Consider the following 23,613-nt stretch of genomic DNA (forward strand, 5'->3'; position numbering starts at 1 on the left):
TGTCTGTATATGTTTACTCTGTTAGACTGATGTCTTTATTATCTTGTAATGTCTTTGTCTATCTCTGTCTTTGTAAAGATGATTTTGTCTGATAAAAGTATTGTTACCCCACATTCTTTCCAGTTACATTTAATACATTTTTTCCATCCCTTCACTTTCAGTATGTGTGTGTCTTTAGATCTGGAATATCTTCTAGGCAGTCCATGTGTGTGTATGTACTAAGTCACCTCAGTTGTGTCTGATGCTTTGCAGCCCTAACAACTGCAGCCCCCCAGGCTCCTCTGCCCATGGGATTTTCCTGGCAAGAGTACTGGAGTGAGTCGCCATGCCCACCTATAGGGGACCTTCCTGACCCCAGGACTGAACCCACCTCTCTTATGTCTTCTGCATTGGCAGTGGTCCTTTACCACCAGTGCCACTGGGAAGCTCAGTCAGTACATGCGTGGGTCCTAGTTTCTCATTCATGTAGTCACTCTATATTTTTCATTTACTAATATATTCCATTTATATTTAAAATAAGTATTCATATGTATTTCTTAATGCCATTTTGTTAATTATTATTTTTTTGGTAGTTCTTTTAAAAATTCCTTTTTTTGTTGTTGTCTTCTCTTGTGATTTGTTTACTCTTTAGTGTTGTATTTGGATTCTTCTCTCTTCTCTTTTTGTGTGGCATTTATCATAGGATTTTGGTTTGTGACTACCGTGACATTTAAATATAGCTATCTCTCTCTATCTCTATGTGCAAGGTGTCAACTTATCTATATCTTCATATCTTCTATTTATCTCACGGTTTCTTCTTTATATATTCAGTTTCTTCAGTCGTGGAAAGTCTTCAGATGATGCTAATCAATAGTTGCTCTGTAAATAGCTATAATTTAGGTGTTCCCAAGGGAGGAGGTGAGCTTAGTGTTCTATTCTGTCATCTGGGCCACTTCCTGCTCACACTTACAAGCAAATATCACTGATTAAATAGGTTTTATTTATTTATTTATTTTTTGTTGGTGTTCAGTGCTGGAAATTTCCCTGTAAGTGCTGCTTTGCTATTTCCCACTAATTAATATGCTGTGTTTTATTTTCACTTTCTTAAAAATAATTTCTATATGTACTTTTTAATTTTGCTTATAAGATATTTAGAAGTGTTTTAAATATTCTTTCAAATATTTGGGAATTTTTCATAGATCTATTTTCTTCTACTGGTTTCTAATGAAATTATCAACACATGGGAGTCAGAAAAAATACTTCCCATAGCTTGAATCATTTTTAAATTATTGAGTGTTTTTATGGCCCCAAATATGGTCTGTTGGAATCAGGTTTTTCTCATTGATAGTTGCTCTGTAAACAGTTGTAATTTTGGGGTGCCTATGTGAGGGGGTGTTCTACATTAAACAATTAGGTAGTGAAAGGCCGAATTTCAAACTGAGATTATAGCTTGAATTCCAGTGGCCCCTAAGTCACAGACTGATGTTCTATCATTCTAAGCAATAAGGGATAAAAGTCCATAAGCTTCCTAGGAATTGCTGGTTTAATAGTTTATTTCTTTCAATGGAAAATCATTAAATCATTTACCAACTTTTTCTTATCTTATCAGGCTTTCTCCTCTGTGGACATGGAAGTTGGAAATCGCACCCTCCTGAATGAATTCATCTTACTGGGCCTCTCAACAGACCCTCAGTGGAAACCGACCCTATTTGGAATATTTCTGATGCTTTATTTGATCACCTTGTCAGGTAACATGTCCTTAGTTATCTTAATCCATTTTGATTCTTGCCTGCACACACCTATGTATTTTTTCATTGGCAATCTCTCTTTCTTGGATTTCTGGTACACCTCTGTGTACACCCCCAAAATCCTGGCAACTTGTGTCTCAGAGGATAAGCACATGTCACTGGCTGGATGTGGAGCCCAGTTTTTCTTTTCCTGTGCTGTAACCTACACTGAGTGCTATCTCCTAGCAGCCATGGCCTATGACCGCCACATGGCAATCTGTAACCCGCTACTTTATTCAAGCTCTATGTCCCCTTCTCTCTGTACTGGACTTGTTGCTGGCTCCTACATAGGAGGGTTCTTGAATGCTATAGCACATACTGCCAACACGTTCCACCTGGGTTTCTGTGGCAAAAATATCATTGATCACTATTTCTGTGATGTGCCACCATTGGTGAAGATGTCTTGTACAGACACCAAGGTCTATGAGCAGGTCCTCCTGGGTCTCGTGGGTTTCACCGTCCTCTCCAACATTCTTGTCATCATAATTTCCTATTTCAACATCTCTCTGGCTATTCTGAGGATCCGCACAGCTTCAGGAAGGCTTAAGGCCTTCTCCACCTGTGCCTCACACCTGGTCTCGGTCATGCTCTTCTATGGATCCTTGCTCTTCACATATGCAAGGCCAAGCTCCACCTACTCCCTGGGGAAGGACAAAGTGGCATCTCTCTTTTACACTGTGGTCAACCCATTGCTCAATCCTCTTATCTATAGCCTGAGAAACAAAGATGTTAAAGTGGCCTTCTGGAAAGCAACACAGACTATAAGACCTCAGAGATGAAGGTGATCTTTTTGCAGGATGCTGTTATTGCATTTTCCAAATAACTGTCTTATAAACATGCTTGTGCACATTGCCATATTTCAAGTAAATACAACACATTTTGCTTAAAAGATGAATCATTGATTGAACCATTTTCTGTTGATTATTCTTTTGTTGTGATTAAACTTTTAAAACTAATATTGAGTTGTTTGATGCTCTACAATATTGCATTCTGCTACTTTGCCGTACTCGATTTTCATAAAAACTCATCCTCTTTGATTTTGGGGGAGCTCTCTTTGTAAAAGAAAGTGGATTTGGATGGTTTTCAAATACATAGTTTGAGTTTGAACCTTGGTGAGCAAACTTTATTGATCAAGAAGTAGATTTAAAATTGTGAAAAACCTGGAAACAAAATTTGACAAATATTTGTTTTGATTAAGACGTTCTCCCGAACTCCCTCATAACACTCTAACTGAGTATATTGATAATTTCTTTGTCATCCTTGTGCCTTCAACTTCAATGAAATATTAAGCAAAGTGTTTGAATTGTTTAGAATATGAGGAAAACACTTTTCTAAATATACAGAAATATATGTTATTAAGATTACATAACACCTTAAGTGTGATCTCTTCCAGATAAACTGAGTAGTCTGCCATGCCATCCATCTGATCATGAACTGAATATTCCCCATGAAGGAAAATAACAACATCAAATGGGACAAATAAACACACACACACACACAAATACCCAATAAATTAAAGCTCTGCTGTATTCTAGATTCAGTGTTTGTTCCCACCCTCACAGACACTGATAGAATTTTTTAATTACCTAGAACCTTACAGACCAATATTTAGTACAAGGCAGGTTTAGTTGTTTTTCTTTCTGTGATTTGCTTGTAATATATAGCTCTTTTTGAAAACTGATTTTGCATTTTATACTTAATATTTTAAAAAGTTCATTGTAAGCAATAATAACCTCCATTGCTTTTGGAAGAGTACTGATCCTTGTGCTGTCATCAATATCTATAACAAAGGTAATGAACAATAACTCTCCAGATACTTTTGTTGTTCATAATCAGATGTTATATATTTGACTTTCAAAAATACTTTCATGCCTGTAAAAATGGTTTATAGAAACTGTAAACTATAAAACTGAAGGTAATGTTTCCAGACATACTAATTCATTTTTTGTAGGTGATCCTTCAAAGATATGTTTTAATTTCCACATATATGCTTAAGTGATAGCTAGGCAAGTGCAAAACAATGAATCTGTGATTCTAATCTGGAATTGTGAGCTTCTGACACAGCTGATTAAGTTAAAACTTATTCTGTTATCCACTCTCCCCCAATTTTTGTAATTTGTATTAGGAAGTTTGCATTTTACCTTTAAAAAGAGGGTAAATTCAAATCAGGCTACCATCCCCAATGTGGATTTGCATGGCAAGGGAAAGCTAAGTGCTCGGTAATATCCACCTCTGGTTATTACCCTAAAAGTGAGCACATTCTGGCATCGGTTCTGTCTCTGTTTGACTTGTTTACCTCCTGCCAAGTCTATTCAGCAAGTAGCTTGTGAAATACTCTGAACTTAGTATGTATAGATTCTATATTTATGGACTATATATGAGATCATTGGCTAGTGGGAAATTTCTGCATCATCTAGAGATTAGATGAAGAAAGAGGAAGAAAACCAGAAGAAAGCAGAGGAACTCATTTCTTATGAAAAAAGTTAAAAGAGTTTGAGTAAGATAGGTGTTAGCTCTTCTCTAAATTTTTGGTAGAATTCAGCTGTGAAGCCATCTGGTCCTGGGCTTTTGTTTGCTGGAAGATTTTTGATTACAGTTTCGATTTCCTTGCTTGCGATGGGTCTGTTAAAATCTTCTATTTCTTCCTGGTTCAGTTTTGGAAAGTTATACTTTTCTAAGAATTTGTCCATTTCATCCAAGTTGTCCATTTTATTGGCATAGAGCTGCTGGTAGTAGTCTCTTATGATCCTTTGTATTTCAGTGTTGTCTGTGGTGATCTCTCCATTTTCATTTCTAATTTTGTTAATTTGGTTCTTCTCTCTTTGTTTCTTAATGAGTCTTGCTAATGGTTTGTCAATTTTGTTTATTTTTTCAAAAAACCAGCTTTTAGCTTTGTTGATTTTTGCTATGGTCTCTTTAGTTTCTTTTGCATTTATTTCTGCCCTAATTTTTAAGATTTCTTTCCTTCTGCTAACTCTGGGGTTCTTCATTTCTTCCTTCTCTAATTGCTTTAGGTGTAGAGTTAGGTTATTTATTTGGTTTTTTTCTTGTTTCTTGATGTAAGCCTGTAATGCTATGAACCTTCCCCTTAGCACTGCTTTTACAGTGTCCCATAGGTTTTGGGTTGTTGTGTTTTGATTTTCATTCATTTCTATACATATTTTGATTTCTTCTATGATTTGTTGGTTATTCAGAAGCGTGTTATTTAGCCTCCATATGTTTGAATTTTTAACAATTTCTTTCCTATGATTGAGATCTAATCTTACTGCACTGTGGTCAGAAAAGATGACTGGAATGATTTCAATTTTTTTTAATTTTCCAAGACCAGATTTATGGCCCAGGATGTGATCTATTCTGGAGAAGGTTCCATGTGCACTTGAGAAAAAGGTGAAGTTGATTGTTTTGGGGTGAAATGTCCTATAGATATCAATTAGGTCTAGCTGGTCCATTGTGTCATTTAAGGTTTGTGTTTCCTTGTTAATTTTCTGTTTAGTTGATCTATCCATAGTTGTGAGTGGGGTATTAAAGTCTCCCACTATTATTGTGTTACTATTAATTTCCTCTTTCATACTCGTTAGTGTTTGCCGTACATATTGCGGTGCTCCTATGTTGGGTGCATATATATTTATAATTGTTATATCTTCTTCTTGGATTGATCCTTTGATCATTATGTAGTGTCCTTCTTTGTCTCTTTTCACATCCTTTATTTGAAAGTCTATTTTATCTGATATGAGTATTGCGACTCCTGCTTTCTTTTGGTCTCCATTTGCATGAAATATTTTTTCCCAGCCCTTCACTTTTAGTCTGTATGTGTCTCTTGTTTTGAGGTGGGTCTCTTGTAGACAGCATATATAGGGGTCTTGTTTTTGTATCCATTCAGCCAATCTTTGTCTTTTGGTTGGGGCATTCAACCCATTTACATTTAGGGTAATTATTGATAGGTGTGGTCCCGTTGCCATTTACTTTGTTGTTTTGGGTTCGCGTTTATACAACCTTTCTGCATTTCCTGTCTAGAGAAGATCCTTTAGCATTTGTTGAAGAGCTGGTTTGGTGGTGCTGAATTCTCTCAGCTGTTGCTTATCTGTAAAGCTTTTGAATTTCCTTCATATCTGAATGAGATCCTTGCTGTATACAGTAATCTGGGTTGTAGGTTATTCTCTTTCATTACTTTCAGTATGTCCTGCCATTCCCTTCTGGCCTGGAGGGTTTCTATTGATAGATCAGCTGTTATCCTTATGGGAATGCCACCATCACCCTAATTCCAAAACCAGACAAAGATGCCACAAAAAAAGAAAACTACAGGCCAATATCACTGATGAGCATAGATGCAAAAATCCTTAACAAAATTCTAGCAAACAGAATCCAACAACATATTAAAAAAAATCATACACCATGACCAAGTGGGCTTTATCCCAGGAATGCAAGGATTCTTTAATATCCACAAATCAATCAATGTAATACACCACATTAACAAATTGAAAGATAAAAACCATATGATTATCTCAATAGATGCAGAGAAAGCTTTAGACAAAATTTAACACTCATTTATGATTAAAACTCTCCAAAAAGCAGGAATAGAAGGAACATACCTCAACATAATAAAAGCTATATATGACAAACCCACAGCAAGCATCACCCTCAATGGTGAAAAATTGAAAGCATTTCCCCTGAAATCAGGAACAAGACAAGGGTGCCCACTCTCACCACTACTATTCAACATAGTGTTGGAAGTTTTGGCCACAGCAATCAGAGCAGAAAAAGAAGTAAAAGGAATCCAGATAGGAAAAGAAGAAGTGAAACTCTAGCTGTTTGCAGATGACATGATCCTCTACATAGAAAACCCTAAAGACTCTACCAGAAAATTACTAGAGCTAATCAATGAATATAGTAAAGTTGCAGGATATAAAATTAACACACAGAAATCCCTTGCATTCCTATATACTAACAATGAAAAAACAGAAAGAGAAATTAAGGAAACAATAACATTCACCATTGCAACAAAAAGAATAAAATACTTAGGAGTATATCTACCTAAAGAAACAAAAGACCTATACATAGAAAACTATAAAACACTGATGAAAGAAATCAAAGAGGACACAAACAGATGGAGAAACATACCGTGTTCATGGATTGGAAGAATCAATATTGTCAAAATGGCTATTCTATCCAAAGCAATCTATAGATTCAATGCAATCCCTATCAAGCTACCAACGGTATTTTTCACAGAACTAGAACAAATAATTTCACAATCTGTATGGAAATACAAACAACCTTGAATAGCCAAAGTAATCTTGAGAAAGAAGAATGGAACTGGAGCAATCAACCTGCCTGACTTCAGACACTACTACAAAGCCACAGTCATCAAGACAGTATGGTACTGGCACAAAGACAGAAATATAGATCAATGGAACAGAATAGAAAGCCCAGAGATAAATCCACGAACCTATGGACACCTTATCTTTGACAAAGGAGGCAACGATATACAATGGAAAAAAGACAACCTCTTTAACAAGTGGTGCTGGGAAAACTGGTCAACCACTTGTAAAAGAATGAAACTAGAACACTTTCTAACACCATACACAAAAATAAACTCAAAATGGATTAAAGATCTAAATGTAAGACCAGAAACTATAAAACTCCTAGAGGAGAACATAGGCAAAACACTCTCCGACATGAATCACAGCAAGATCCTCTATGACCCACCTCCCAGAATATTGGAAATAAAAGCAAAACTAAACAAATGGGACCTAATGAAACTTAAAAGCTTTTGCACAACAAAGGAAACTATAAGTAAGGTGAAAAAACAGCCCTCAGATTGGGAGAAAATAATAGCAAATGAAGAAACAGACAAAGGATTAATCTCAAAAATATACAAGCAACTCCTGCAGCTCAATTCCAGAAAAATAAATGACCCAATCCAAAAATGGGACAAAGAACTAAACAGGCATTTCTCCAAAGAAGACATACAGATGGCTAACAAACACATGAAAAGATGCTCAACATCACTCATTATTAGAGAAATGCAAATCAAAACCACAATGAGGTACCATTACACGCCAGTCAGGATGGCTGCTATCCAAAAGTCTACAAGCAATAAATGCTGGAGAGGGTGTGGAGAAAAGGGAACCCTCTTACACTGTTGGTGGGAATGCAAACTAGTACAGCCGCTATGGAAAACAGTGTGGAGACTTCTTAAAAAACTGGAAATAGAACTGCCATATGACCCAGCAATCCCACTTCTGGGCATACACACTGAGGAAACCAGATCTGAAAGAGACACGTGCACCCCAATGTTCATCACAGCACTGTTTATAATAGCCAGGAAATGGAAGCAACCTAGATGCCTATCAGCAGATGAATGGATAAGGAAGCTGTGGTACATATACACCGTGGAATATTACTCAGCCGTTAAAAAGAATTCATTTGAACCAGTCCTAATGAGATGGATGAAACTGGAGCCCCTTATACAAAGTGAAGTAAACCAGGAAGATAAAGAACATTATAGCATACTAACACATATATATGGAATTTAGAAAGATGGTAACGATAACCCTATATGCAAAACAGAAAAAGAGACACAGAATTACAAAACAGACTTTTGAACTCTGTGGGAGAATGTGAGGGTGGGATATTTCAAAAGAACAGCATGTATACTATCTATGGTGAAACAGATCACCAGCCCAGGTGGGATGCATGAGACAAGTGCTCGGGCCTGGTGCACTAGGAAGACCCAGAGGAATCGGTTGGAGAGGGAGGTGGGAGGGGGGATCGGGATGGGGAATACGTGTAAACCTATGGCTGATTCATATCAATGTATGACAAAACCCACTGAAATGTTGTGAAGTAATTAGCCTCCAACTAATAAAAAATAAAATAAAATAAAATAATAAGAAAAAAGTTAAAATCATTCATTGATAAACATTGAAAGGAAGCTATTTTTAGAAGAACATTTGAAAATTTCTGGTGAACTTTACTTAATTTTAAATAATTTTAATAATTATTTTCTTTTTACCTTTTGACCACCTGAAATGACTAATTAAAAAAATGCTCTTTACAACAATGCTGCAAATTACAGAATATTGGTTACATTGACAAATGAGTAGTTTGCATCTCAGAAGTTACAATTTTTTGTTGAAAGAGTATAGCTATTGTAATGTGCACATTTATGCAATAAAGTTAAATAAAAGTTTTAGAACCAACAGTTGATGCCAATTCATAATTTGTACTAGTTCTATTTCTGATTTTTCTTTTCATCTGTGTTTGTTATCTAATACCTCATTGCTTTCTCTTTCCATCACAAAATTCTTCACAGTCCTTACTCTTTCATTACCACAGAAGCATTGTATCAGACAAGAAGAATTTGGGATATATTTCACAAATGTCAAGAATCCATTTAATTGTTTCTTCACAGTCCCTTAATGCTCAGCAAGTAGGTGGAAAATGGGTCTATCCCAAGGAGATAGTAAAATTTAATCTTTTGAAATTCCAGTAGTGATATGTACTCTTGTATCGCATTAAATTTTAATATCATTTTTAAAAATTATAATAAGTTCAATTTATTAAATTGTATAATAGATTATAGCAGAATTATTAAAACAAACTAATGCAAGGTAAAAGACTTTTACATTGAATTTCTTTGAGTAGAGAAACAGGTGTCTTTTGTTTTTAATATCTCTCCCCACACTTCCCCTGAAGCAGTCTGTTTTCACTGAGCAATGTTTCAGGAAATTCATGTCAGTTTAGACTTCAGATTATGTGAACCTGAAGAGTTTTTTCAGAGCATCTTTAACATCTTTATTCCTCAGGCTGTAGATCATGGGGTTCAACATGGGGAACACCACGGTGTAAAATGTAGACACCATCTTGTCCCTCTCAAGGGAATAGCTGGAACTTGGACGGGAGTAGATGTAGAGAATGGAGCCATAGTACAAGGTGACAGAGATCAGGTGGGAGGAGCAGGTGGAGAAAGCTTTGAGGCGGCCCTGGGTGGAGCGAATTCGCAAGATGGCAGCAATGATGAAGGCGTAGGAAGCTAGGATGAGCACAGTGGGGGTGATGACATTGGAGGCCAGGAGGAAGTACAACACGTCCTGGTATGTCTCTTTCACCTCACAAGCCAATTTCACGAGAGGTGGAACATCACAGAAAAAGTCATCAATAATATTACCACCACAAAAATTTAATGTGAATGTGTTGCTGGTGAGTATTATTGCATTGACAAACCCCCCAGTATAGGAATATATAACCAAACAGATACAGAGTCTCCTCGACATGACCTGAGCATAGAGCAGCGGACTGGAAATGGCCGCGTAGCGGTCATAAGCCATGGCAGCCAGCAGGTAGCACTCACTGTAGGCCAGCCCTGCAGAGAAGAAGAACTGGACCACACAGCCAGTGAAGGAGATGCTTTTGTCTTCAGAGATGCAGGTCACTAGGATCTTTGGGGTGTACACAGAGGAGTACCAGAGATCCAGGAAAGACAGATTCCCAATGAAAAAATACATGGGCGTGTGCAGTCGGGAGTCATTACAGACCAGCACTATGAGGGTGGTATTTCCTACCAGGGTCATGGAGTAGACGCCAAGGAACACCACAAACAGGACCCGCTGCATCTTGGGGTCTGTTGTGAATCCCACAAGGATGAACTCAGTCACCGTGTGATTGTTCTCCATGGCCTAAAGAGACCTCACCTACAAATGAAGGAATCAAGTGTTTAATTACCTCAACCCATACCAAAGGAGGGCATTCTCTTATACAAACCTATGAAATATGGTCAAGACTATGGCTATTAAAATAAGGAAGAGCTGAATAGGAATCTTGGCTTATTTGGGAAGATGAGGGAAGTTTTCTGAGCCTCAACATGCTTATTTCAGCAAAGTGACTTGAATAATAGAAAGCCTTAATGCTGTTTGGAGCTTATTCATTTATTAGGAAAACATTTCTTGAGTCCTTGGGGCTGTCTGGGCATTAGGACACAGTAGTGAAGCTAACAGCACTGATTGTTATTCTCTGGAGGCTTTATTTAGAAAGGAGAGATGCATAGGTAATGCAGGGATAAAGAATCTGCCTGCCAATGACGGAGCTGCCAGAGATGCAGGTTTGATCCCTGATTCAGGAAGATCCCCTGGAGGAAGAAATGGTGACCCTCTCCAGTACTCTTGCTTGGAAAATCCCATGGGCAGTGGGGCCTGGCGGGCTACAGTCCGTGGGGTCACAAAGAGTCAGACATGACTTAGTGACTGAGCATGTACACACTATACAAGTAAACAAATAAGAATTTTTTTCATTTAATGATAAATGACATTAAGAAAAAAACTGAATGATTTGGTGAAGAGGAACTGGGAAAGGAATTAATTTATTTTTTGCCCTGAGAGAAAAAAAAATATGTTTTCTTTTTCCCAGCTACAAACGAACAAGTTGTTCAAAGCTCATGAGACATGGTAAAGTCCCCATGGTTTAGGAGGTAGTGACATATGAAGGGTGGTAGGTATTGCCTCCCCCAAATATGCCACTTTGACAGAAGAATTATTTCATTAGCATTTAAAAAACAGCAGAAACCTAAGAGACACTCTGATATCCCCTTCGCTTACTGAAAGCAGGAGATATAACTCACGTGAGAACTGCATTCTTAGTACCTGTGTTGTGTGCTCAGTCGTGTCTGACTCTTTACTACCCCGTGGACTGTAGCCCACCAGTCTCCCCTGTCTATGGGGTTCTCCAGGCAAGAATACTGGAGCAGGTTGCCATTTCCTACTCCAGAAGATCTTCCTGACCCAGGGATAGAACTCATATGTCTTGCATCTCCTGCATTGGCAGGCAGATTCTTCACCATTAACGCCACCTGGGAAGTCCAATACTACAATAAAAAAGAAATATTCCCATGATCATTATTATAAGCAGGGATTTGAGATCAAAAGAATTATATAGAAAGAGACCTTATTGAATTTTTTTCCTTTATTATCCACGCTGTAGCATATATCATTATTTTATTTTACATTGTTTTTTTTTCCCATTCCTTGTCAGTTTTTGGTAATATTGATTGTTCTTTTTTGTCTCTGATAATGAGAAATGCTACATTCTCTTGTGAACTCTGAGCAGTTTCAGAAACTGCAATAGGAAGATGGTGAGATATTTGAAAAGAGGCCCTCTTACTAGCATAGTCAGGATGTAAATGACCTTAGGATTGGTTGGACGAACAAGTAAAATTTTCCATCTAATTCTAATATATCAATTAGATAACTTACCTAAAATTCTCAGCCACACCACCACCTCAACAGAGTTCAAATCTGACTATTCTAGGATCCTCTATATTAGTTTCTGAATCCCCAGGATGATAGATTCTGCAGTCTCTTAGGTTTTCATGGTCATGGGAAATGACTAACAAGACAATTAAATAAAATTGTGTGTTGACAAATTGGGCATTATTCAATGATGAATTTTTTTTTTTTAACTACAATTCTCAGCTGAAGTGTAACTAATCATAATTTTCATTCTCATTCTCTCCAGTTGTGTAGAAGCCAAAATAAACATGTGTGACATTTATTAAGTGTACTATATATTCATATGTGTATATCTGGATATTAAAACACATATGTTCAATGATACTGATATCTTTATTATCTACTGAATACCTTTCCTTTGTTCTTCCCAATCCATTCTCTGTACTTTTAAACTCATCTTCTTTCCAGGATGCTCAGCTCCATAAACTATGTCCATGGGTTCCTTTGCTCTCCATTTACTTAATGGGTTTAGCCAGTGGCTGTAAATAGCAGGACAGGAAGTGAGGTCAGAGTGGTTTTCTCTTTCCTGTTTCTTGCAAAGATGCCACAGCTGGCTGCATCCTTGGACCTAGACCATGGAACCTGCCAGGTGACCCATTTCCCAGCATTCCATTCAACTCATAAGCTGTTCTTTGTCTTGCACCTTCAGGAATCAAGGAGATAACCATTCTCAGAAGTTATGGGTTCTAAAGTTATTACAGTTTTTTGGGATGCAGTAGGAATTATAAGTGTATTGTTGTAAGTTGACATTTGTTGAAAATTAAATGTAGACTGTTCAACCGAAAAAAAAAAAAAAAAAAAAGAAAAGAAACCAAGAAGCCAGAAAGCCATATCTTAGAGTGTAACTCAGAGACAAGATGGAAGCAATTTTCCAATATGTCAGAAACTCTAGATCTTAACCAAGTATTCTGTTGTTCACACATTCATGGCAGTGTCTCATGGATCAGGGGATTCTTATGGAATGATGTAGATGAGAAAACAGCCACGGTAATATTTCATTTTTACTTGGATAAAAATCAGCACAAAATGTTCCAGTAGGCAAATACCATCTCATATAATTCTCTGACCTAAGCTAGTTTACAGCCCCTGAAACCTTTGACTTATGGAAAAGCATCAAGCCTTTGATAAAGGATCTTGAAATTTAGCCAACATATGCTCTATACATATTCCTCCAGGCTTTCTTGTGGATGGCCAGAACCCACTTATGAGAATAATCCTACCCAGGGCAAAGGTAAGTACCCAATTCTTCTGTGGGTTATTGGATTCTGACTCTGAGTTAACACTAACCTTAAGTGATGGAAAAACACCCAAAATACACTCTTGCCAGTGGGTCTATGAAATAATCTAAATATAGCTTTGATCTGCTTTCTTCTTTCATTGGGTCTGAGACTAGATATACAGGTGATCATTATTTACCCATTCTCAGAAATCATACTGGATATAGATATACAGAATAAAACAGAATCCTCATTTTAGTTTCGTGTCCCTGATCTCTGGACACAGTGTTATAATTATTGGAATTTTCAAATGGATGTCTGTGAAATTACTCCCCCAGTACAATCTCTGCTCAGACAGTAAACAACAAGCCATATTGCATCACTGGGGAGAAGTGCAAAGTTTAGTGTTTTTATAAAGATTTGAAAGATGCAATGGTGAAAATCCTGATTTATCACCATTAACTCCTCTGTTTGTCTGAGGGGAAAATAATTGAAGATCTTCTAAGTGGAGATCATGAATGAACAACATATACAAGTAGAGAAGTTGAAGAAAGGATGCAGGACTAATAACATTTGTTTTGAGAAGTAAAATTGAGGAAGTCAGTTTGGAATAAAAATAGATTTATATACCTCTTGAAACAGTACAATTGAACAGCATCACACTAGCATTCAGTGGTTGTAGCCTCTGAGGAATACCCAATGCATTGTGACGTCATTAAGTTTTCCAAGGAGGCTGAGAGACTGTCACATTTCATTGAACCTTCAAAGTCAGAGACTAATCAGAAGCTTAAACTCCAATACTTTGGCCACCTGATGTGAAGAACTGACTCAGTTGAAAAGACCATGATGCTGGGAAAGATTGAAGGTGGGGGGAGAAGGGGACGACAGAAAATGAGATGGTTGGATGGCTTCACTGACTCAATGGACATGAGTTTGAGCAAACTTTGGGAGTTGGTAATCGACTGGGAGGCCTGGCATGGGGTGGCAAAGAGTCGGACATGACTGAGTGACTGAACTGAATCAGAAGATGTCCTAAACCCTTTATGCTCACACATATGCACAGAACTCTAGCCACACATACCTAAACTGGAGGCTTCATGAATGAGGTGGATGAAGTGACCTTCCTCCTGAGTGTTAGTCAGCCTCCTTCCACACCAGACTTCATGTTCACAGGACCCTTTTACAAAGTGGCCATAGCAGTTGAAATGAGCTCAACATGACCATCTTCTCACTAAGACTAATTTGGTTAATATTGTTTTGAGGTGTCAAAATGAGCAGAGGGACCTGGCAGATGGCCATGGTCCATAGAGTCATAAAGAATTGGACACTACTGAAGTGAGTTAGCATGCATGCATCAGGTGTCAACAAGGCAAAAAAAAAAGAAAACACTTTTCTGAGAGAATTAGTAAACCACTGGGTAACAGAATGATTAGTTTAGACAACTCCTTACTAATTCAGAGTTGCAAAGGTAATGACTTTCCTCTCATGAGTTATCATATACTGGGGGAATTATTTGCTTTATATTTTTTTACTGGCTTTTTCTTGTTAGCACCTATAGATGTAGACAAAAATACTGCCATTTTTATGACCATGGTATGCATCAAACATTTCCTCTACTAAGAAGTACATTCCATGGCAACCTCTTCCAATCCACAGGAATAGTTGATTTTATTATTTATACCATTATTCAGAAGCAATTAGCCTGAGAAATTAATGTCATGCTTTTATGAAAACTCGATCATGGTTGTTGAGGTATATTCGTGCTTTAAAACAGCAGTGAGTATATGACTTCATCTTCCCCTTATCAAGAATGTGCCTATTTATGAACCAAAGAGATGAGGCGGGCATGGACCCTGTGGTGGCCAGGAAAATAAGCCTTTCAAAAATCCAAATGCAGACAGTATAATTGTCCAAAGATACTAGCTGCTGATCTCTGAACTGTATTTCCCTATCTGTATCAAAGGTCATGCTTCCCACAAGGTGTTCTGAGCTAATGAATGAGCCAGACAGGGATACCAATGCATTCTTAGACACTAAGAATTCATCACACACTAAGGAGTGATCAAAGACCTAATCATAGACTAAACAATGCTCTCAGATGATTTTGTCCATCTTTCCATCCATTTATTCTTCACTTGTGGTCATATTTGCATCAGATGGTGATAATCCTTGTTTTTTTCTTCTGGCTCCTTCTCCATTTTCTCTGATACAAGCAGAGTATTTCCCTTAATAAAATCTTTGCACATTTATAGCCTATTTTATTTACTCCTACAACATGAACTAACCAACTTTAATTGATTTTCCCTACTCATAACCCCGTACTCAGTTCATTTGGAAGTCTACATGCTTCCCCAGGGAAACACCTCATTGTTCTGATGAATTGGAATTTGGGTCTGCACCTGGGCCATGGTGGACTCCTCATGCTTGATCTGACTGGGGTGTCTCTATTGGGAAAGGCAATTGATCCAGTCACCAGAGAGAAATTAGCAGATACAAATGGGTCAAGAATCATTACGTTTTGAACCAAGGGGATTTGGCAATGTATTTCTTAGCATCAACGTAGCCCTCTCTTTCAAAGAAAAAATACTACCAACAAACTAACAAAACAAAACAAAAACCAAGATGATTGAAGACTTAGATCTTACAATAAGAAAATCTGGACAACTTGCAAGGTAACTCTTATTCAGCTGAGATGCTGAGAAAGATTGAGTGGGCCATTCTCCTGTGAGAAATGAGATAGAGGTTTGCTTTGTAATTATAGGAGTGGGAACTTATAGTATTGTGGTAGATAATTTTGAAAATTTTAGATCCTGTCACCCACTTCCTTTTTCTTTCTTTCTTTTTTTTAATTTTTTTTTTATTTTTAACTAGATATTAGACAATATGAATTTAAAACTCATAAAGTATGATTTGGGGGTTATCACAAGTACTGCTATCTAGAAGTCTAAAAGTGGTTACTCTTCATCCTATGTTTTCAAAGAACATAAAGAGGTTTTTTTTTTTTTTTAATGTAAGTACAAATTAATTTTAAAAATTATTTTTTAATTAGGAAAGAAAAATAAATAAAAATTTAAAAACCATGTAAGTCCAAGTATTTTTGCTTGGAGAAGAACATTCACAAACAATTGTATTTACAAAAGTGTTTATTAAAACTCATGAAACTAAAAGATGCATTTTAGAAACTACTTTCTTTTAAGACTTCAAACTTCATTTGTGATTTGTGTCATAAAATTTCCTTAGAAATGTATGTTATAATTTCAAATTAAGGTTGAAGATCCTTCTGAATGCTTCACAATCATAGGTGGCAGATGGAATGTTTTCAAAAATGAGTAAAAGTCTTACTGCCAAACATACACTTTAACCTGTTCTAAAACTTTTTTAAACACCAGTGCCATGTATTTTTTTAAAGTTTTATTATGTACCTACATATTTTTATGTCGTTTTAAGATCATTATTACCTATACTTTACCTTCTTACTAATGACTTGATGATATTATTTAGACTTGAATTGAGTTACAGTTGAGTTGAGTTCTCTTTTCCATACACAAAATATGACTATACACTTAGGCCAGTGAAGGTTACGGCATCTCAATGTACATCGATAATTATTTGGAGAATCAGCCTTGGTTGCTTCTTCTGAAAGGATTATTATAGGAGCTTCTGTCCAAATCTGTTTTTGCAGTGACATATAAGAATGTATGATACTAGGATGTTTTAAGAATAAGTTTTCTAGTTTCACTTTAACTTCTATTGACTAAATTTTTGCTGCTCTAATACACCAATTTGATCTGTTAACTTTACTTAAAAAGAATATATTTTATACAATTAAACAATTATTAGTGGGTAATAGATATCTTTTAGAAAATGAATCTGAGTTGGAATAAATAACTTTTGGTTTTAGAGAATTTTCTAGATCAAGCTTCTTGAAATTATACTGTTGGACCCAGTCTCTGTTGGTTTACTTTGTGTTACAACTAGTAGTGATTATGCAGGTTGGATTACAAATCCGAGTTAATATGTACCACTGCCTGTGATGATTAGCTTTTCCTTCTCTGAGTGAAGCTGCTACATTTTGGGGATCACTTACATTTTGCTTTTTTTTTTTTTTTTACTGCTTTTAGCTATGGAAAGAAGGATATATTCAGATTTTATATTCAGATTTTATTGACATAAATTACATTAATACTGATCTCACTTAAAAAAATCAAAATTATGTTCATCTCACAATTTTTCCTTTCTTGTTTGATCACTACCTTTATATATTCTCTAAATAAATAAAATTTCACTTCAGAATAATATGTACTCATAGATGTTTATTTGTCAAGCTGCTTCTTCTCACTATAATTATTGTTATTATTTATTATAGTAACTGTGCTTTGGTGCTCAAAATGTCACAGTTGGAAATAAAAGTCTGTGAATATTCACTACAATAAAATGAAAGAGAAGCCCAGGGAGATATATAGTGATTCACAAAAATCATATATATGGAAATTCAGCTGAACTTTTCTTCACTGAGTAACAAATGTGAAACAAAGATTGAAAGAATATGCTTGCTGAGCCTAGTTGTACTATTTTGTGGATGACTCTGGGTCTTTGTTTTAGTGATTCTGGGGAAAAATACATAAAAATGCTTATGAAATTCTCTTATGGGAATGGAGAGTGATGATTTCAACTAGCTACTATTTATAGAAAAATATTAAAAACTAATTTAGCATTTTTGTTTCTATTTCTAGGGAAACCCGTGAAGATACTATTCTATGAATATCAGTCTGCCAAACTATTCACATGCTAAAGGAGTGGACAGTTCTCTTTATGAATATAGAATAATTTTTTTTTTTTTTTTTGGTTTTAAGTTATTTGATTTTACTCTAGAGTAACATGAAATTTAATTCAAGTCTTTACATTTAAACTTTATCTCCTAGATTCCCCTACTTTTCTCATTTTAGGTCTCTTGAATTGTCAGGTAGCAAGAATGCAAATTCTTTATTGCTGTGTACAAATTCTTAGTTGTATAGACACAGCACGATGGTAGCTCTTCTTCAAATAGAGGAACATTGTCAAAAATTATTTCCACGTCTCTTTAGAAGGAGAGACTCCTGACTTATTTGAGGAGTTTATTCAGAGCCTCTTTCACATCCTTATTCCTCAGACTGTAGATCATGGGGTTCAACATTGGGAGCAGTACAGTGTAAAACATAGAAACTATTCTATCCCTGTCCAGTGAATAGCTTGATTGCGGACGAAAGTAAACACAGAGAATGGAGCCATAGAACAGGGTGACGGAGATGAGGTGCAAGGAGCAGGTGGAGAAGGCTTTGAGGCAGCCCTGGGTGGAGAGGATCTTCAGGTTGGCGGCGCTGATGAAGAGGTAGGAGGCCAGGATGAGCACAGTGGGGGTGATGAAGTTGGAGGCAAGGACACAGAACAGCACAGCCTGGTAGATATCTTTTCTTCTAGAAGCCAACTTCACAAGAGGTGAGATATCACGGAAAAAGTCAATGACATTGTAACTGCAGAAGTTCAAGGCAAAAGATCCTTTGGTAACAATGAAAGTGTTAGTAAAGCCACGAAGGTATGAGGCTGCTATAGAAAATGTACACCCTACTGGGCATGACCTGAGAATAGAGCAGTGGCTTTGAGACGGCCATACAGCGGTCATAAGCCACGGCAGCCAGCAGCTAACACCCTCTGTAGGCCAGCCCTGCAGGGAAGAAGAACTGGGCTACACAGCCAGCAAAGGAGATGCTTCTGTCTTCAGAGATACATGTCACCAGGATTTTGGGGTGTACACAGAGGAGTACCAGAGGTCCAGGAAAGACAGATTCCCAGTGAAAACTACATGGGTATGTGCAGTCAGGAGTCGTTACCGACCAACACTATGAGGGTGGTATTTCCTAGCACAATCATAGAGTAGACACCAAGGACCGCCACAAGCAGGACCAGCTGCACCACAGCATCTGTTGTGAAGCCCACCAGGATGAAGGCAGTCACTGTGTGATTGCTCTTCCCCATGGCTAGAGGAATCTCACCCAAGAGGAGCGAAAATGTGTTCAGCTTAAATCCCTGTGCTGAATGCATAGAAAATATGATAAATAAAGGACATTGAATTATTGCCAAACCTTGAAGCCTAGAATCTAGTAATGTAAGTGCTCATTTTAGAAAGAGCTATCATTTTGCAACAAAAATCACTCGGACTTTACAACTATATATTGCTAAAAGATGACTTAGGCACGTTATAATTTTTTAGTGTTTTTTGAGTAAACATCAGTTTGAATCAGGCAGCCCTAAACCAAATGTAATCAGGGGTTGTTTATAGACAGGGACGATGGCAGAGATTCTGGTAGAGATGGTGTGGAAGCAAAGCAAGGCAATTACTTGGTTGGTCATAACTTAAGAGGCTGCCTTATTAGGAAAACCGATGAATAACTGGCTCTGCTGACTTGTTCTTAAGCTTCATTTTCTCAGTTTCAAGTGAATTAAGTCTGCCTTTGGTTTTGATTTGCTCACATAGGCTGCCAAGGTATAAAAGACATCTAAGTCTGATGGCTTCCTTGTTTAATGACTTCAAAAACATCCAGTTCCAAATTTCTGCTACTGGTTAATTAATTTTCCCTCTTAAGAATGATTGATCAACTAAAGGAAGTATGGGCTTATAGTTTTTATTCTGTTGTTATTTAGTCCTTGTGGCAATGACAGTTTGCTTTTGTCTACATGTGGGTTTCGTATCTTAAATTGTTGTCTGTTCATATCTGAAATATTGAATTTACCTGTTTTAAATAAATGTCTTTAAAAAATCTAGTATTTTCTTTTAGTGCTTGGATATGTTGGGACAGCTGACGCTGCTTAGGTGCTTCGGTCGTGTTTGACTCTGCGCAACCCTATGGACCGCAGCCCGCCAGGCACCTCCATCCATGGCATTCTCTAGGCAGGAGGACTGGAGTGGGTTGCTATGCCCTCCTCCAGAAGACTTCCCATCCCAGGGACCAAACCCAGATCTCCAGCATTGCAGGCAGATTCTTTACCACCGAGCCACTGGGGAAGTGCAGGTCAACCTATAGCCATTACAAATTTGTATCTCTTAATACTATCTGCAGGTAGAAGAAAACCCAAGATTATAAGTAAAAAAAGAGAATATATGCAAAATTTGGGGGAAAAGGGTGTATAGGATCAAATCTGTATACATGTTTTACAGTAAAAAATTGTGAACAACAATAATCTAAAGGGCCAATTTTGAATGTAATTTGTACATACTGCATAAATTATATAGTACTAGAAATTATTGCATTATTTTAGATTTTTACTCTTTTCTAAGTTTTTACTATTAAGGAGTTTTTTCCTTTGTAGGAAAAACTTGGCTAAAAATATGTCTTAGAATAGGATCATGAAACTCAATATTGTATATAATAACGTGAACATCTCACTCACTTCAGGATTCTCTGGAGGTAGAACTACAAATTTTCTCTTGAAACAGATGTGTATGTGCTCAGTTGCTCAGTTGTGTCCTACTTGTTGTGTCCCCATAGACTATAGCCCGCCAGGCTCCTCTGTCCATGAAATTTTCCAGGCAAGAATACTAGAGCAGTTTGCCATTTCCTATTCCAGGGGATCTTCCTGACCCAGGGATTGAACCCATGTCTCTTGTATCTCCTGTGTCTCATGCTCTGGCATTGCCTCTTTAACACTGCGCCACCTGGGAAGCCCCAAAAGTAATGATACTACTTACTATATTTTGAGAAACCACTCTTTGCAAAACACCTTTCTGGGAATTTTATATATTGTCAAACAAGTGTCGAACATGGACTGTAGTTCCCAGGAAAGATAGGAAAAAAGATTCGGACCCATCAGTTAGGACACTGATGGTTGCCAACTGGATAAAGTATTATTCTCCTTAAATAAGGATACAGTTTTGTGCTATAAGTTTAATAGTGCAGGTTTTTCCAATATTAATGTAATCACTTTTTATATTTAAGAGACGTTTCCTTTGTTTGGAATTCATCTCAGAAATGACATATGCCTTTATATTGTTTTAAAGAATATCAAACTGAAAGAAATATAACAGTTGTCATGTCTTTAGAAGTTTAAAAATTTCTAATAATCTGTGTAACTTCATGCCTTTGCCTAAATTGTTTTTGAGATATTAATAAAGTTTTTTTTTTTTGTAAATGGTTCCTGTTAGATGCTCGCTTATTAGTTGTGCATTTATTTTTCCCCTTTGACTTTGTAATATTTTTCAAAATTAATTTTTACCAGAGTACAGTTGTTTACAATATTGTGTTACCTTCCACTGTACAGCAAAGGGAATCAGCTGTATACTTACATATAGCTCCTCTTTTTTTATTTTTTTCCCATTTATTTTCCCATTTATTTCACCACAGAACATTGCCGGGCCTGCCGGCTAGATGAACAGGTCGAGGACGCAATCACCAGAGCACCTGAGAAATAAAAGACTAGGAAAGATGGGGTTAAGAGGGACGGAGTCAGCTTGTGACTGATTCCGACGACTTTATTGAGGGGTAACATACATATATATATACTAACAGGATTCACCAAATTTTAGATCAAAGACTTGCATACGTGCAGAACTGCAGACACTAGTTTTAGCTCAGGAGTTTTATCTTAACTCCAGCAGAGCATGGCACCAGCGTCTTACAATCAGGTAAAGACTACCTAGACATAAGCCATTCACAGGAGCCCGATAATCTTATCAGAGTCAGGAAAATGGGCAAATGGAGGCTGCAGCGATTTCCTTGAGGGAGGTGAGAAAGGCCAATTTGCACTTTAACAAATCAGGGGTGGCGGGACAGAGACCTCTTAGATCCCTCTCAGGGCCGAGAAGGGGCCTGAGCAGTCAGGCCGGCTCCCCGCAGAACATTAAGCTGAGCTTAGCAGTAGGTTTTCTATTTTATACATATTATCAATATTGTGTATTAATTGTTCTTTTTTTGTTTTTAATAATGAAAATATTATTTCCCCTTGTGAGCCTCTATAATTTCAGAAACTGTGATGGGAAATTAGTGAAGCTATTTCAGAAGAGTCCCTTTCATTAGCACTTACCCTATCTGAGTATGTTAACAACCATTGGACTGGTTGTGAGGATTGAGTAAAAATTTCCTCTAGCATACAAACTAGACAACTTATCTGAGGTTCTCAGCAACACCATCAGCATTTGAATTGAACAGGATTCCAATCTATCTGTTTCAGAATCTTTTATGTCAGTTTCTGAATGCTCAGCATTATAAAGCCCTGCAACCCCTCAGGGTTTCATAACCTTGAAAAATAACTAACAAGTCAATTAAATAATGTTGACAATGGGATATTATTTAGTAACAGAGTATTTTTTCTTTTGAGATTAAAATTTCCTACTGAAAATTAATCAGCAGAATTTTCATTCTCATTCTGTCTTGAATTATGTGGAAGCTAAACAAAACATAAATTTATGTATACTATATATACATAAAAAGGTATACACGTTTTTATGAGTGCCATTCAGTTCAGTCCATGAATTGCAGCACGCCAGGCCTCCCTGTCCATCACCATCTCCCAGAGTCCACCCAAACTCATGTCCATCGAGTTGGTGATGCCATCCAACCATCACATCCTCTGCTGCCCTCTTCTCTTCCTTCCTTTAATCTTTTCCTTCATCAGGAACTTTTCAAATGAGTCAACTCTTTGCATCAGGGGGCCAAAGTATTGGAGTTTCAGCTTCAACATGAGTCCTTCCAATGAACACCCAGGACTGATCTCCTTCAGGATGGACTGGTTGGATCTCCTTGCAGTCCAAGGGACTCTCAGGAGTCTTCTCCATTACCACAGGTCAAAAGCATCAATTCTTCTCCGCTCAGCTTTCTTTATAGTCCAACTCTCACATCCATACATGACTACTGGAAAAACCATAGCCTTGACTAGATGGACCTTTGTTGACGAAGTCTCTGCTTTTTAATATGCTGCCTAGGTTGGTCATAACTTTCCTTCCAAAGAGTAAGCGTTTTTTGATTTCATTGCTGCAATCACCATCTGCAGTGATTTTGGAGCCCAAAAAAATAAAGTCAGCCACTGTTTCCACTGTTTGTCTATTTCCCATGAAGTGATGGGACTGGATGCCATGATCTTAGCTTTATGAACTCTGAGCTTTAAGCCAACTTTTTCACTCTTATATTACGAATATATATACATGTTAAAGCACAAATGTTCACTGATACTGATATTTTTGTTATATATTGATTACCTTTCATTTGTCCTTCCAAATCCATTTTCTACCTTTTTATCCTTCTCTTTGATCTGGGATGCTGAATCATATTAACTGCATCTTGAGCTCCTTTCTATCTACTTGGCGTGTTGCTTAGCCAGTGG

General features: G+C 37.1%; 2 protein-coding genes and 1 pseudogene across 2 annotated transcripts; 1 reads left to right on the plus strand and 2 right to left on the minus strand.

Moving 5' to 3' along the window:
- The first annotated feature begins 1,591 nt into the window (after window positions 1-1,591).
- On the plus strand, window positions 1,592-2,545 carry LOC133066791 (olfactory receptor 9G4-like). The gene has a single exon (XM_061158232.1). It carries the CDS (start codon window positions 1,607-1,609, stop codon window positions 2,543-2,545), a length of 939 nt encoding a protein of 312 aa, XP_061014215.1. The 5' UTR covers window positions 1,592-1,606.
- Window positions 2,546-9,517: 6,972 nt separating this feature from the next.
- Window positions 9,518-10,438, minus strand: LOC133066892 (olfactory receptor 9G19-like). The gene has a single exon (XM_061158295.1). The coding sequence runs from the start codon at window positions 10,436-10,438 to the stop codon at window positions 9,518-9,520; it is 921 nt and encodes a 306-aa protein (XP_061014278.1).
- Window positions 10,439-18,364: 7,926 nt separating this feature from the next.
- LOC133055964 (olfactory receptor 9G1-like) lies at window positions 18,365-19,275 on the minus strand (annotated as a pseudogene).
- Window positions 19,276-23,613: the final 4,338 nt, after the last annotated feature.

This window comes from Dama dama, chromosome 1 (genome assembly GCF_033118175.1).
Source record: "Dama dama isolate Ldn47 chromosome 1, ASM3311817v1, whole genome shotgun sequence".
Taxonomy (NCBI): Eukaryota; Metazoa; Chordata; class Mammalia; order Artiodactyla; family Cervidae; genus Dama; species Dama dama.